We start from the raw sequence: 16,810 nt of genomic DNA, 5'->3' as shown, positions 1-16,810 counted from the left end.
CACGCGGTAACTCGACTAACTTGTGACAATCGTGAACACCTTTTTTTTTATCCAACCGTGTGAAAAATCGGGGCAGGTACACTTGAGCCGACTTGAGAGCTGGTTATCCATGGGAACGAGCTGGTTGGGTGTCAACTTGGCACTGACCTAAAGTGTCAACCGACACCATTAATCAACCCTTTCATGTTCCGAGACGCCTGCAAGTTGCAGGGTCGCTCCCGTTCACCGCTGGATCTCGGGACGTGCAAGCAGTTTCGCGTTCATTTTATTCGGAGAGGCATAGAGGGCCGTTGTTTTAAAGATATGGTACTGGCGCCAAAACTGTGCCAAACGCCCTCCCGGATATTTCAATTTTTATTCCACCTCCATTCCAATGACCTACGTGACACACACGTACGTCATTGGAATGGGGAAGGGTTAAAATGCTCTGCTCGAAGTAACATTGGACGTTCATTTTCAAAAATAATAGAGCCAATGGCTTGATTTATTATGATTATTCTATATTTAAGCGTCCCAAACAAAGTTTTCCGCCGCTGTGCCGACGCTATGCCCCTGGTGGCTCCGTGTGTGCGTGTCTTACCGCGTGCAAAGGACCTTATCGCGCGATAAGTGAAAGCAATAATCCATCGCAGCCCTCTTTCCGCGTGGAGAGTCTGACCGCTGGAAATAGTTACGCATGTAGTTTGCTGTGACGAAGGGCCTGTTTCTGAGCGCGCAGAAAGTAATTGGAAATTGTCTCTATGCTGCTGCACCATTTTTAACAGAAACTCGTTTACACTTCGTCGGAGGAGGAGGAAAAAAGTGCGCCGAATTGTGTACGAATTTTAATGAATTCATTCGCCGCCGCTTGCTCGTGTGAACATGCCCGGCAATTGTAATATCATTGCCTTGTAAAGAATTATGAGGAACAAGTGGTCTGCCTTGAGTTAAGGCGTTTGACCGTAATTTTTTTCCGTTAAATATTATCCTTGTACTAAAGTATTGAGTGCAACGCTGCTGGTAATAACGCTCGGATGCTGCAAGTGAAATGGTTTATACGCTGTGCGCGCGCAGTGCTGCGTGCTACAAAGCTCACGTCATTAAAAAAAAATAAACTTTTTTTTGGCAGTGAAATGTAACCTGACGCAGCTCTCTTGTTCCTGTCTGGAGACAGCCACACATCGATGGCAAGCGGATTCTGAACCAGATGTGAGCCTCCCTTTAGGTCGATGCAGCCTTAAATTAGCAAACAACTTAGGGTGGCTGCGCAAACATCGGCAGCACTGGGCAGACAAGGGAGTCCAGGCTTGGTGCTGGCAACACCGCCTTGCCCCCTTCCTTCGCGTGCTTCATCCCTCCGCAGCCTCTGACGGCTACGCGGGGGGGGAAAGATCGCTGTCTTTGCGGGCGGAGAGGAAGGGTGTCCAAGGCAGGACTTACTTGTTGAGGAACCCCAACCTGTAGATGGGGATGATGTATGGGAAGAGATACGGTGCCAGGCATGTGGACACCACCAGGCAGCAGATGGACTTGGTCAGGCTGATCAGAGACTTCTTACACCAAGGCCAGTCCTGCAGGGGTCAAACAAGGGGGGTGCCGCTGTGCGTTACCTCGCGCGCACGAGAACGCCTGCCTTGCAGGGATACAAAGTGGGCCTGTGAGAGGCAGTGCATAGTTTTGAGCGTCATCGGTTTACATGCTGGGGTTTTCTCAGTTGAACATCTCAGTGTTGACATAGGATCCGCAGGAAAATGTAATCCTATTGAACAGAGATGTGTTGAAAAAAATTGACCTAACTTTAATTCAGAGTCGCTTCATCGATCCACTGCTGGATGAAGGCCTGTCCACGCCAAGTTGGTCATGGACATCGTTTGTCCATACATCACCAAACTGCTGAATGTGAGTTGGTTAAGGCGGGTGGGCCCAGGATCGGTTCAGATATCAATTTCCGCTGATGTTTGCCGTTAATGGGAAGATAATTCCGGTTACTTGGTTGTCAAGAGCATCACACGAAGCAAAGTGCCACTGCTCCACCCTTTCTATGAAATCATCGATCGGACTGCTAATACAGTTGAAGAATAGGACAGGGGTACAATGATTAGTTAGCACACTGCGCTATAAAACCAAGTGACAAAAGTTTTATTCCCGTCCATCTTGCCACTTTCCCAAACTGCACTGACCCGGTCTGGTGAAATATGGTCAATAAACATCTGTGCCCGAAAGGCGTGGGGGGGGGGGGCCTTGACACACCAGTGGATGAAGGGCTGTAAATTGCTATCATAATTTTAATTGTATGCGCACACAACAACAACCGCCATTCGCCACTAAGTGGCGGTGACGTCACCACGACGCTTGTGCCAGGCCATGTGCACCTTGAGGCCACGTGAAGTGTCGAACCCCCCCTTGGCAGGAGGTCACAGGGCAGACCCAGGTGCCACGGGTCGACTGACTGAGATGACTGGCTGATGCACCACCTGTGCCCACTACTGTGCCAACCTGCTGTGCTTTAGCCACCCCGCGCTCCGCTCGTTGTTGTGAGCGTCGCTCCTCCGCCCTCCGTTGTTGTTGGAGGGTGACTGCCTCCAACTGCCCAGTAGCGTCCTTCACGAGCCTCCTCCACAGAGGCCGATCTTGACACCGCTGGTACCAGTCATCGGCAAGTCCACTCAGCTCCACGTCCTCCTGTACCACATCACTCCATCTCTTCTCTAGCCCGTGCCGCGCCCGTTGAGCCCCCTCGATCCGGCCGAACAAAAGCCGTTTCGGCATGCGGTGGCTGGGCATGCGGGCTACATGACCCAGCCAACGCAGCCTTGCCTGCCGGAGGAGCTCACCGATGGGACCATGCCCAGATCTTTCAAGGATTTGTGAGCTCCTCACACAATCCAGCCTGGTTAAACCCAGGATGGATCGTATGCAGGCCAGCCTAAATGTTTCTAACCGGCAAAGATGTTCCATTAGGGGGGTCCACGTTTCGCAAGCGTTGAGAAGGGAGGGAATGACCGTGGCCGAGAAAACCTGAAGCTTAGTGCGGAGCGACAGACCAGGTAGCTTCCACACAGCGTTACGCAACCGATGAAAAGATATTGCCGCTCGACTGATTCGGAGTGAGACCTCTGCTGTTAAACTGGAGCCGGTCATAAGCACACTGCCCAGGTATGGGAAACTCTCCACTCTCTCCACAACTGCCCCATCACCGATTGGGAGTTGTGGGGGTGGAGTGTCCGATGGTACAAAATACCCAGGCAGGTGCTTAGTTTTGGTGGGGCTGATGGTAAGGCCCCATCTCTTAGTGGCACGCTCCAGTCTCAGCAGCAGTGTCTACAACTCCTCCTCTGAATGAGCAGCTATTACCAAATCATCAGCATACATAACGTGGTTGAGAAATAGGGAGCATTCCCTTGACCGCACCCGGGCATCGATCAGCCTCCCATTATATCTGTACCATATGGAGATTCCCCCAGTACAGCTATTGAAGGCTTCACGAACTACATGGTCAAAATAGATGTTAAATAATGTGGGAGCCAGAGGACATCCCTGTCGCACCCCAAGGTGTACAGGGAATGGCTCCGACTCCCGGCCACGTAGTTTTACCCGGGCCCGCTCACCATCATGAAGGTCCTTAATGATTGTGAGCAGAGGGTCAGGTACTCCAAAAGCACGAAGAACAACCCAGAGCCCAGGCCTACTGATGGTATCATAGGCCTTGACCAGGTCAATAAAGCAGAGATGTAGGTCTTGCTGGAATTCCCTACACCTCTGCTGTAGCAAACGGACAGAAAATATGGCATCTGTGCAGGACCGCCCTTTCCTTAAACTGCATTGGGGCTCCGCAAGCCTCTCCTCAGCGTGCCTGGCAAGGCGATGTTGAATAATCCTTGCCAGGACCTTTCCCGGCACACTGAGGAGTGAGATGCCCCTGTAGTTGTTGCAGTCTGTGCGGTCCCCCTTCTTAAAGAGAGGGACCACCAGGGCATCCTTCCAATCCTGCGGAACCCGTCCAGTGGTCCAGACTGTTGTTATGATGTCATATAGGGCAGTCTGTGCACAAACGCCACCCTCCCTCAGCATTTCGCTTGGAAGATCATCTCTGCCCGCTGCCTTTCCTGGTCTCAGACTCCGGATCGCCTTCAGTACTTCCTCAACAGATGGCACTTCAGCCAGCCACTCACAGGAGGTGACTTCCTCCAATATTTGAGGCACCACAGCCTCAGCAGGGTCATCCTCACTTTGTGCCACGATGTTTTCCTGGCCGAGGGATTTTCCCTCCCCCAGGACCTCACAGAAATGCTCAGCGCACACGCACGCACTTACACACGCGCGTACATTTTACACGCGTACCAAAATATCACACGCACAACAACAACGGACGTTTGGACCGACACTTCACTTTTCTTTTTTTTCCATCCTCTGCTTCCCGGGCCCACGAGGAGGCTAAGCATTTACAATCCTTGCACGGCCGCTTCGTCCAGTGGCGGGCAATCATTAATAGAGCCACTCCTGAATATTTTAACCACAAGCACGGTGATTAAACACCATAAATATAGCACGATCACGCCTATGAGGGGAACAGGAGTTCGGCAAAAAATAATCTGTATATATTAAGCCATTTCCAGCTGAGCTGTGGGCAAGCAAGCCGTGATTACTGCTGCGTTTCGTCCACAATAAAGCTCACGGTGAAACTACACCAAGTCTTGCCCTTTGAGTTGCCTGGGATGCACGGTTAATCGCTCCGCGGCATTCGGGAGGGCGCCACTTAGGATGGCATAAATTCAGCGGCAGCGACAGCGGCGGATTACTCCTAACGACAGCTGCCTGAATCTTTAATGCCGGGTCGCCCATACGAAGCCACCGCCACAGCGGGCATAAATAATTGTTACAAATTTTTCTTCAGCGGAACAACAACTACAATGGGGCAAATGGACGCGGAAACATAACCGTGAATTTTGGTCCCGCTGAAATTCTGTGGAAGGATCCGCGCGTGCCGAGATGAAACCACCGGACTGTAAGAATTATGATGACCTCAACACGTGAAGAGCAGATTGATACAAGATCACCTTTATCATCACCAACATCCACTAATCCCCACGATTCTGCAATGTAATAATCCACCCAGCGCCTTCTCATTAACTGATTTCATCACTCTATCTCCCCGGTGGATGGACTCTCTAACGCTTTCCATTCCTTGGCTGCCAGTGCGTTGTTATTCCTGGCCTTCGACCATTGTCTCCTCACCATGACGTGTCCTGCCCAAGCCCACTTAACTGTTCTGAACAGTTTAAACGATTGAAGATGCCAGTTGTTTCATGTACAACTTAACCGGAAGAAACGCAGGAGCTGTGGGGGTATTTGCAGTGCGAATATCACAGCCTCCAACACATTTAAGGCATCAATTTTAGAAACAAACTGAAATTGAAGGAAAAGTACACAGTATGCCCGCGGTCACAATCTTCAAAAATGGAAAGCCAAGATTAAGAAACAAACTGGTGACATTGTTCAAACCGTAAGTGCATGTTCCTGCGCATCAGTGCACACACAGCACACTAATGGCAGCTACCTTTTCACCTTAAAAGCACCAGGATCAAATCCCTAAGTGGATCTACAGTGAGGGAAAAAAGTATTTGATCCCCTGCTGATTTTGCACGTTTGCCCACTGGCAAATAAATGATCAGTCTATAATTTTAATGGTAGGTTTATTTGAACAGTGAGAGACAGAATAACAACAACAAAATTCTCAAAAACGCATGTCAAAAATGTTATAAATTGATTTGCATTTTAATGAGGGAAATGAGTATTTAACCCCTCTGCAAAAGATGACTTAGTACTTGGTGGCAAAACCCTTGTTGGCAATCAAAGAGGTCAGACGTTTCTTGTAGTTGGCCACCAGGTTGGCACACATCTCAGGAGGGATTTTGTCCCACTCCTCTTTGCACATCTTCTTCAAGTCATTAAGGTTTCGACGCTGACGTTTGGCAACTCGAACCTTCAGCTCCCTCCACATATTTTCTATGGGATTAAGGTCTGGAGACTGGCTAGGCCACTCCAGGACCTTAATGTGCTTCTTCTTGAGCCACTCCTTTGTTGCCTTGGCCGTGTGTTTTGGGTCATTGTCATGCTGGAATACCCATCCACGACCCATTTTCAATGCCCTGGCTGAGGGAAGGAGGTTCTCACCCAAGATCTGACGGTACATGGCCCCATCCATCGTCCCTTTTGATGCGGTGAAGTTGTCCTGTCCCCTTAGCAGAAAAACACCCCCAAAGCATGTTTCCACCTCCATGTTTGACGGTGGGGATGGTGTTCTTGGGGTCATAGGCAGCATTCCTCCTCCTCTAAACACGGCGAGTTGAGTTGATACCAAAGAGCTCCATTTTGGTCTCATCTGACCACAACACTTTCACCCAGTTGTCCTCTGAATCATTCAGATGTTCATTGGCAAACTTCAGACGGGCATGTATATGTGCTTTCTTGAGCAGGGGGACCTTGTGGGCGCTGCAGGATTTCAGTCCTTCACGGCATAGTGTGTTACCAATTGTTTTCTTGGTGACTATGGTCCCAGCTGCCTTGAGATCATTGACAAGATCCTCCCGTGGAGTTCTGGGCTGATTCCTCACCGTTCTCATGATCATTGCAACTCCACGAGGTGAGATCTTGCATGGGGCCCCAGGCCGAGGGAGATTGACAGTTCTTTTGTGTTTCTTCCATTTGCGAATAATCGCACCAACTGTTGTCACCTTCTCACCAAGCTGCTTGGCAATGGTCTTGTAGCCCAATTCCAGCCTTGTGTAGGTCTACAATATTGTCCCTGACATCCTTGGAGAGCTCTTTGGTCTTGGCCATGGTGGAGAGTTTGGAATCTGATTGCTTGCTTCTGTGGACAGGTGTCTTGTATACAGGTAACAAGCTGAGATTAGGAGCACTGCCTTTAAGAGTGTGCATTAAAATGCAAATAAATTCATAACATTTTTGACATGCGTTTTTCTGTATTTTCTTGTTATTCTGTCTCTCACTGTTCAAATAAACCTACCATTAAAATTATAGACTGATCATTTCTTTGTTAGTGGGCAAACGTACAAAATCAGCAGGGGATCAAATACTTTTTTTCCCTCACTGTATAGAGAAACACGAAACAAACCATTACACACGTCCTCTCGGCTCATCATGCCGTGCGCAGTAAGAAAGTGAGTCGCGTATTAAAGAACACTGACAGTGGTACTTTCACTGCTGGTAGTTGGCTTGTTGTGCACATGATTATCAGCCGTGGAAAATCCACTGCTGGATGAAGGCCTCACCGAGCTGCCACTATCCCTCACGACGCTACAATGTCATAACATCTGAACACGGGCAGCGCACATCATCATTATCAGCCAAGGCCAATTCACTGCTGGATGAAGGTCTCGCCAAGCCACCAATATCCTCGCCCCCACTATCCCTCGTGATGCTGCGAAGTAACAAAACCTGAACGCAAGCCGTGTCCTGCCGAAGGTCCACTGGCAGCTTTTGTTAAAAAAAAAATTTACACGCCGGGTTGCGTCGTAAGCAGGTGACACCGCGCAACATAACTGCCACGCTAAGAATCAAGACGAATTTAAATATACGCATTTTTCGATGATTAAAACTATTAAGAAAAGTTTTTTTTTTTAATTCTACCAGATAAGGCCCCACTGAGCTATGTAGCTCTTTTTCAGAAGCGACCTGGCCGCAAGTGGATTATCGTGTGGAAATTTACAGCAGCCAAATACTCTGAACGCGTGATTCTGAATGTAGAGGGAAAAACCGGAGGAACCAGAGAAAAATCCACAAGACCACGGGGAGACACGCAAACTCCAAATATACAGCAGGTGTCAGGTGTCAGGGTTCGGGATGGAACTCACGACCTCCTGTATACCAGGCAAGGTAGTTAACATCTCACCACGTGGAGAGAGAGACACGCAAACTCCAAATATACAGCAGGTGTCAGGGTTTGGGATGGAACTCACGACCTCCTGTATACCGGGCGAGGTAGTTAACATCCCACCACGTGGAGAGAGAGACACGGAAACTCCAAATATACAGCAGGTGTCAGGTGTCAGGGTTCGGGATGGAACTCACGACCTCCTGTATCCCAGGCGAGGTAGTTAACATCTCACCACGTGGAGAGAGAGACACGCAAACTCCAAATATACAGCAGGTGTCAGGGTTCGGGATGGAACTCACGACCTCCTGTATACCAGGCGAGGTAGTTAACATCTCACCACGTGGAGAGAGATACATGCAAACTCCAAATATACAGCAGGTGTCAGGGTTCAGGATGGAACTCACGACCTCCTGTATACCAGGCGAGGTAGTTAACATCTAGCCACCGTGGCGCATTCACTTCCTCGGGGCCCTTCCAGGTGACAAGATTGTGCCCCCCACTGTGACCTGTGACCCACAGCTTGCTCCATTGCCATGCCACCAATAAGTGCGCTAACCGGGTGGGTTTGCACTCAAGTGGAACAAATTAAGTGGTCATTTCTCTCTCAGAGCCCATCCTTAATGACAACATGAGGCTCGGTTCCCTATAGGGGTCCCAGAAGATGTCTTCACATCATGTGATGACTCGAACACACAGCTGGAATGTACTTAATAGGCACGTAATGATTTATCTCCCCCCCTCCTGCACCAGTGATTAAATGAGTTGTCACAATTTGGAATGGCAAATAAATTCAAAACTGTATTCTCTTTTGCCTTGTTTTTACCATTTTATTTATATATTTGGTAATATTTGTTGGAGCCCGAAGTAAAGCTTTGTTTGCCCCATTTAGGCTAATTATCACATTTCCGCATCATTCACATACATACCTTGCACAACAACCTCTCGCCAACCGTGGGGGTTAGCAGGTTCCTGGAACGGGCCGTGGTAGGCAAATCCGTGGTTGGTAAAATACAGGGTCCAATGGGGAACCACGGCCACGGTCAGACTCGTCATAGCTTAATTAAGTTGCCCATTTCTTCACCAAACACGAATTCAAATAACAGCACATTACACTAACATAATAAAACACTGAATAGACGTTAAATTAACTTTACGTCCACGATTACGAGGATGACGATGACAATGAGATGACTGGGGAAAGGTTTGGTTCGAAGGAGAAGGGGCTCAGCCCACAACAAACAGAAGCAACGTGCACGGTTGCGACGCGGTCCATGCGCTGCGAGTATCACAACAAAACTGACGGACAGCTGATAAGCGAAGCAGCGCCACGGGTGGCCACGGTGGCGCAGAGGAGAACGGCGGCCCCCGCGAAATTTGTAACTGTGGACCGATGCATCCTTGTGGACATGAGCAGTTGTCAATCCACTGAGGGTCTTTCCATGCCACGTCAGTCTTGGGGGGTTATTTGATCATCACCAAGCTGGACAATGCGGGTTTGGTGAATGCGTGGAGCGTAGGCGTGGGAGCATGGTAGTGCAGTACAACAACTGCTGCCCACCGCATAGTCCCACAAGCTATGTGACAACATGTTCATGCTGGCCGCTCATCCAGGCACTGTCCGGGCCTCAACCCTACTTAGATTCCGAGATCGGACAACATCAAGTGCATCCCAGTTGATTTGGTCATTGGCGAATCGTCCGTTCGCACCTTACACCTCGTCACGTAATCTAAGCTGAAGGACAGAACGTCACATGAAACGCGGTTGAGAGCCTCATCTTTATCTACTGCGGCTTGTTGGGCACGGAGATAGCCGTACAACGCAGCTGTAAATCCACAAGGTGAGGAGTTAGGCCACCGCGCGCTCCCTGGGTGGGGGCTCCGTTCACTGCGAAAGCACTTTGTTATGCACGTGCAATTAAACACGATGCCGCAAAACGTGCGCCGCTCAACGAAGCGAGCAGAAAACAGCGCGGGGAAAGAGAGCGTCTCGCGAGGAAACGGCGGCGGTGGAGCGCGACGGGACGACTCGGGAGCGTGCTTGCCAGCGGCCTTAATGGACAGCTCGCCGATTAGTCCGCAAACACAAAGAGCGAAAGGTCAAAGGCGCCACCGCAGGGCGGCGGGACGACGGCGCGCGCCCGAGGACGCGTCCGCTCGAGAGCGCGGGCCAATTAAAGTCGCAAAAGCACGCGCCCGGAGTCGGTTTTGAGTTGCCGCTGACCGGCATGGCTCGCTGCGCCTAAACACTTTAGAGACGTGGGGACCCAGTGACCAGACCCGATGGATTTTTATTTTCCTTCCCACACACACCCAAACTCCCCGGCCGTGTTTAATAGAAAGGGAATTTGACAGAGGTGCCCAGAGTGGTTCAAGGGTTATGGCACTGAGCCGGCACTGCTGAGATTCCTGGGCTCAATTCTGGGCTTCAGCCACCCATAATTAAATTGGGTTCTCAAGTGTACCAAGTTTATGGTCTCAGCCTGGTCACGAAAGATGACACAAAATATCCATCATACATACATCTCTCTCTCTGACAAAAAAACACTGCAGTTGGCTCATTATAGGCATGACATATTGGTTTGAATACCATGTGGCAAACAAGCTTTGCAGGGCATTAAAATGCGTGCTCTAGTATGGTGTAAAAAGTTCTGCAACGCGATGAGAATTTCGAATTTTGGTGACATTATCGCCCGCAGCCGCCGGCCGTTATCTGACAAAGGGTAATGCACTGCTAGCTGTTGTTCATCTAATAACACAGCAAACAGCAGAAGTGGAAACGGTGGTGATGAGAGCGACGGGGGGGGGGGGGGATCATTAGCGCAATGAAATTGGACGACCGGCTTTTCCTAACCGTCGCCTATCACCAGTCAAAGTGAACGTCTGAGAAATAATAAAAGCACTTACGCAAACACGCGGCTGCACTTTCTAGCCGTCAGTCAACTTGTCGTGGTTATGGTTTCCTCAGGGGGGTGAAAGGGGTGCAAAGTGAACGCTCGTTCGTCTGGAGACTCAAACGAAGGCACATTTTTTTGAACACCGCCGTGGAGTCATCCGGATGCCCCACAGGGCCCCGTCGTCGGGATAAGCCTGCCGCAAATTAATTTGGCCACGTGTGAGTGAATGCCCGGGGGGGGGGGGGGGGGTTCGTTAATATTAACTGGATAATGAGCTGATGCTAGACAGTTAAAGGCCATGTTGGGTGTTATTTAGACAAATTTTAAGCAGTTGAAAAGGTTATTATTGCTCAATTTTATTAAGAACTCGTGACACCTGGCCACACGTACAAGGGCTTCTTTGGGCCATTAAAAATACGCAAAAGCGCTTCGTTGTAAAAGAAAGTAGTAATCTGAGTACTTTACGTTTATAAAATTCTCAACAAATATATTTAATAAATAACAAAAATCGCAAGTGCGAAAGCAACGTATAACAACTATTTTTAATTTTCACCAACTATATATGTTTTGAATGTTAAAACAATAAAATAAAAAATTGCATCAACTCCCGCTTTTATTGCTGCTTCTAAAAATAACCCTCACTAAACGGTATCCACAACGGAACACAAGGAGGTTACGTTGAAACTAAGCATGTCGATAAAATTAAAACGTGCGCCTTTGTGAACTTGCGCCATCGACCGTGACACAGTTGAGATCACGCGCCACAAAAACCATTGCGCAAAATGTCCAAAAAAAAAGATAGGTAATTTATGAACGAAGCCAATGAATTTCATTGCAGCATAATGGATTAACAGAACCCCTAAAAGCCAATTTCATTAAAAGGCTTGGATGAGTGCGCTGTGGATTAAAAAAAAAGGACACAGACACACCCATCAATATGTGACATGCCTTTGAGACATTGCAGAGTAAGAGATTGTTGTCTGGACAAGAGGCAGTGACGCAGGACACCCGTTTGACGGATCTGCAAAGGACCCGTAACTTTTCTTTATCCAATTAATGTATTGGGGCACGTGAAGGATGCCCAAAACGGCGCCCGTCTGTGCAGACTGTCCCCAGCAAAAGAGGCTGTGAGAGAGAGAGAGGGGGGGGCGGTGAGGGGAGTGGGCGGTCACGGACCAGTGGCGACGCACGCGGATTCAGCAGCGGCAGTGGCAGCAGGTCGACGCGTTTAATTAAACGTACACGGGCAGGGAGGCCAGGTTTTGCGTGAGAGCGGCCAAAGTTGTGACACATGCCCCTGCATGGCCCACAACCCCACAGAGGCCGGCGCAAAGCAGATTACTGGGGAGGGAGTGCCTGAATTTGAAATCGAGGGCCAATTTAATTTGCTCGCATTACCGGTAGCGCCGCCATTTCCAAGGCATTATCGACATCCAAGATAAGGTTCCGTCAGCAAACGTTCGTCTTGCGATCGCCAGACCAGATTGCAATTAGTCTGTTATGCGGCATATTACGATAACATTTCATCAAAATAAAAGTGTGTGTGTGTGTGTGTGCGTGCGTGCGTGTGCCAGTTACGTGTTATCCACATATTTGTATTAAATGTAGGGGCGGAATTATTCACTGTGCCGGTGATTACGCGATTCTGACCCGATTCTAGTCAAGAATCTATTTCAAATGTTGCGGTGAATATAGTGGCCTCTAGTAGCCCGATGGGTCACGTTAACCCATCGCATAAAACATACATATGCTGAAAACACGGAGCGGAGAATATGGTCCAGTGAAAGTGAGGCTGAATTCGGCAGGCCGCCCTGGTTAATGACGCAGGAGTACATTAACCATAAAGTACGCGCCGCCTGCTTCACAGTGGCCATTAGAGATCCCCTGACATCAGTGGAAACGGCTGCGGCTACCTCCGATATAGCGCGGTTGGCCAAGTACGGTGCGAAAGAAGTTCGACAAACATGCCCCAAACTGGCCTTACCTGCAAATTACTCAAATGTGATTCAACACAGCAGCAATCGCCGTCCCCTACCGGAAGTCTAGTGTCCACTTGCGGGCTATTTCTGAGTCGTATGGTGCCACAAAAGGCCAGCTGCCACTGCGGGGGGGGGGGGGGGGCGGGGTGCCCTTCGGACAATTGAAATGAGGAAATGAGATGTGATCAGTGGAGCCCTGAGTTGCCGAGGCGCTAACGCCGAACCGCAAACGGCACACAAACGAAACTACCTTCGCGGAGGGAACGTCGTGGGGATCTTCCAACGTCCGCAGAGCGGGAGGAGGAGACGGGCGAAAGGTGAATCACTGTCGGGAGCGCGAAGGATAGCGAGGCTCCGCTCACGTAAAGCCGCCGGGGGGAGAGCGAGGCAAGGATCCGTGCCAGCAACCCCGTCAAAATGAATTAACAAATGCGAAATCGCGCCTCGGGTGATGTGGCCGAGTGGCGCGGGGCGGAGGGGGGGGGGGGACTCGATGGCCTCGTGCGTCGTACCGACGGGCATGCCGAACCGCTCCTGGCACCTGCGGGGGAGCTCTGGCTGGGCGCCGGCGAAGTATGGACGCGTCTCCTCCGCGTTGGTGCGGGGGTGCTGCCTTGTGCGGCTATTCGGATGGCAGCAGCTGGGCTAAGGATAATGGCGCTGGCGAATAGACACCCCATCCCACCTCGTTAAATTCACGCACCGCCCTCAATTAGAAGGGCGTCAAAAGGTCAGGGCTTTTTAGACTAAGGTCGGGTGCTGAAAACACAAACACTACGATATTTTCCCCCAAACATCAGATTAATAATCACGGATGATACACTGCTAGATTGGAAGGACATTCCCAAACCGTTTACCAATACCGGTGCCCTGATCTGTAGAGTTTGTGGGCAGGATTGGCATTATTTTCCACGCATATTGGTTACGAGCATGCGCCGAAAGCACGCACCCGTTTATTTGCACATTGTCATGCTTCCTTGAAGCCGATTATTTGTAAAGTCGAACCGCTCCTCAAAAAAATAAAAAAACAGGCGCTTTTTCGTGGATCGGCTTGGCAGCTTGTTACTACGACCAATGGGACACGATGGGATCTTTGGATATACCGCCACGGCGCAGTGGTCAGTACACTCGACCTGCAGGCCAGTTGTCGCCGGTTCAATTTGTTCTCACGGCAGTTGAAACAATGGCGAGTTTAGTCGATCGTCCAGCTCTCCATAAACACAGCGGCATAAATGAGTACACCGCAGTTAGTCGATTGGCATGTCGTGTGCGGTGGGCTAAAGTGTGGGTTCCCCAACCTCTTCAAAGACGTCCACCCAGGAGGGAAGAGTAAACCAAACACCTTCTAGAGCTCCCTCTTCGTGGAGTTTCCCATCCGCCAGCAATGGAGCGAGGAAGCAGATTTCAGGGCCGCGCCTTTAATGGGTCAAGCGTGGCCGTTAGCCTTTCCTTTCGGAAGGTCGGCTTACCATCGGTGCACTGTCAATGGCGTTCAGGTACTGGTGGTAGCTGGTCCACGGGCCGAAGATGATGGTTCCCACGAAGTAGATGTAGCCCATGAACTGCAGCGGAGAGGGCAGGCCTGGGACCAGCCCTCGGTCCATGTCGAAGCCCAGCGAGATGGCCTTCATCGCCACGATCATCTGCGCTCCTGCGGAAACCGTGCGAGCAACGCATCGTAAATTAAAAACGGGTGCATGTGTATTGTCATCTCTCGGAGGGGGGTGACGTGGTGGCGAGATGTTAATTACCTCGCCCGGTATACAGGAGGTTGTGGGTTCGATCCCGACTCTTGATGCCTGTATATTTGGAGTTTGCATGTTCTCCCTCATGGTCGTGTGGATATTTCCCCAGGTCCTCTGGTTTTTCCCTCCACATTTAGAATCATGCGTTTAGATTATTTGGTTGCTGTAGATTTCCGCATGTTAAGCCACTTCGTTGAGCTATCATTTGTGGACAGGTCGCTTATGAAAAAGAGCTACATAGCTCAGTGGGCCTTACCTGTTAAAATAAAAAAAAGTTTTCGTTTATAAGCAATACATTGTCCCTCTCAATTTAAAAATGTTTCCTCAGTCCATTGGCCTATTGGCCGAATGGACAAAAACACAATACTCGGACTGTGTTTGGAAACCTTTTTGGACCTCATCAGCAAAGTCGTGCCTTTAAACAAACGGCATTTTGTTGACAGAAATTGTATTTTTTGCCAAGAGACAGCCGCTTAATCTGCGTGTGTTGGATGCTTAACTGTGCAGTTGTCTGGTGCGGCGATAGTCTGTGAACGACTCAGAAGAGAATGTGTTGTGTCTCCGATATCAACAGAGGGTGCTTGGGCAGTCATGCGCACCCAAAAGTCCCGTCTTCATGATCCCAATGGGCTTTTTTTTCTCACCAACGAGAAGCTTTAACCTCATATCGCACAACTAGGGTTACCAAACCTGGGTGTGTAATTGAAAATAACACCTATTGGACATTTTGAGTTGCGTCTTCCTGTGAGTAAATCGTACGTGCAAGTTCTCAACGCGGGGTACAGTGGTGCAGTGGTTAACGGAGCCCAGCAACCCGTTTTTTAAACCCCTGCCGATTGTTAATATTGGCGGAAAGCGAAATTCTGGACCAGTCTGGAGCCCTCCCCTAGGTTTATTCAGCCTTAAATGAATACCTGGTGTGGTACGTAAGGATCAGCAATGGGGAGCTCAAGGGAGCCGAGTGTGTTGCTGGTCACAGCACCCCTTTGTACACTACAGCAGCTCGCAATAGATGCTCGCTAACAGCACTTGCCCTAACAGTCTATAAAAGGCCACCGTGAGAATTTTTATCTTCTTTGAATGTAACAAAATGGCTGTTCCTGCCACTTGTGATGCGGCATGGTCAAAACGCTGTCCAAAATAATACTAACTGGTTTTGGTCTCACCGATTTGTTTTCAGGCTGTACCACGCGTTGTTTGGCACGATGTCCGATGTTTTGCACCACGCCCAATGAGCTTCTTCGAGAACCACATTATACAATGAACACACCGGCCCACAGCGCAACCAATACAAATAAAAAGAACTAAATGCAACAGTAACGACCACATTTATTTTATAGCATCTCGAAGCTGACGTAAACATTTATTTATTAATCTATTGATTTATTTTTTTTCCCCACAAACACGCTCCTAGGGAAAGTTGCAGGAAGGTTGAGCTGACCACCGAGCCACTATGTGGAGGTGCTGAATCGAAGGCGTGCTTTGATTAATGGCACGGGAAGGCATTTTAAGCAATCGGTGCAAAATTTTAAGAACCCCCCGATGCCTCCTGTAATTGGGAGGCAGTGCATTGTTAAGAGAAGAGTGATAAACATGCCACGCACGGACCTAGAATAAACTCCAATCAATTTGCTTCAGCAGCTGCAGGCAAATAAAGATGAACTGTGTGGTCGAGAGGGGCAGGGCAGCATCCCGTGATGCATCGGTCCATGCAGCACGATACACATTTTTCGTAATTTATCCCAATAACACCCAGAATATACAGTGAGGGAAAAAAGCATTTGATCCCCTGCTGATTTTGTACGTTTGCCCACTGACAAAGCAATGATCAGTCTAAAATTTTAATGGTAGATTTATTTGCACAGTGAGAGACAGAATAACAACAACAAAATCCAGAAAAACCCATGTCAAAAATGTTATAAATTTATTTGCATTTTAATGAGGGAAATAAGTATTTGACCCCCTCTCAATCACATAGATTTCTGGCTCCCAGGTGTCTTTTATACAGGTAACGAGCTGAGATTAGGGGCACACTCTTAAAGGGAGTGCTCCTAATCTCAGCTTGTTACCTGTATAAACAACACCTGTCCACAGAAGCAATCAATAAATCAATCAGATTCCAAACTCTCCACCATGGCCAAGACCAAAGAGCTCTCCAAGGATGTCAGAGACACGATTGTAGACCTACACAAGGCTGGAATGAGCTACAAAGACCATTGCCAAGCAGCTTGGTGAGAAGGTGACAACATATTCTTAGTTCTTTCGGTAAAGTCACGTTGAAGGGAAACAACAACGTGACTTTACCGAAAGAACTAA

The 16,810-nt window shown here is 49.2% G+C and overlaps 1 protein-coding gene across 2 annotated transcripts in view; it reads right to left on the bottom strand.

The window, feature by feature from the left end:
* The window catches only part of PORCN (porcupine O-acyltransferase), a 122,349-nt gene that overhangs the window by 25,423 nt on the left and 80,116 nt on the right, over positions 1-16,810 (bottom strand). For both annotated transcript variants that reach the window (XM_032966589.2, XM_032966588.2), the window contains exons 5-6: positions 14,219-14,400; positions 1,420-1,550 (exon numbers count right to left, since the gene is read on the bottom strand). In XM_032966589.2, the coding sequence (XP_032822480.1) occupies positions 1,420-1,550; positions 14,219-14,400 (313 nt within the window). The remainder of the gene's footprint in view (positions 1-1,419; positions 1,551-14,218; positions 14,401-16,810) is intronic.

The sequence above is a fragment of the Petromyzon marinus genome, chromosome 36 (assembly GCF_048934315.1).
Source record: "Petromyzon marinus isolate PM22_M1 ecotype Great Lakes invasive population chromosome 36, UKy_Petmar_22M1.pri1.0, whole genome shotgun sequence".
NCBI lineage: Eukaryota > Metazoa > Chordata > Hyperoartia > Petromyzontiformes > Petromyzontidae > Petromyzon > Petromyzon marinus.
Note: the sequence above shows the minus strand (reverse complement) of the source record. Positions and strands in the feature narration are given on the sequence as shown.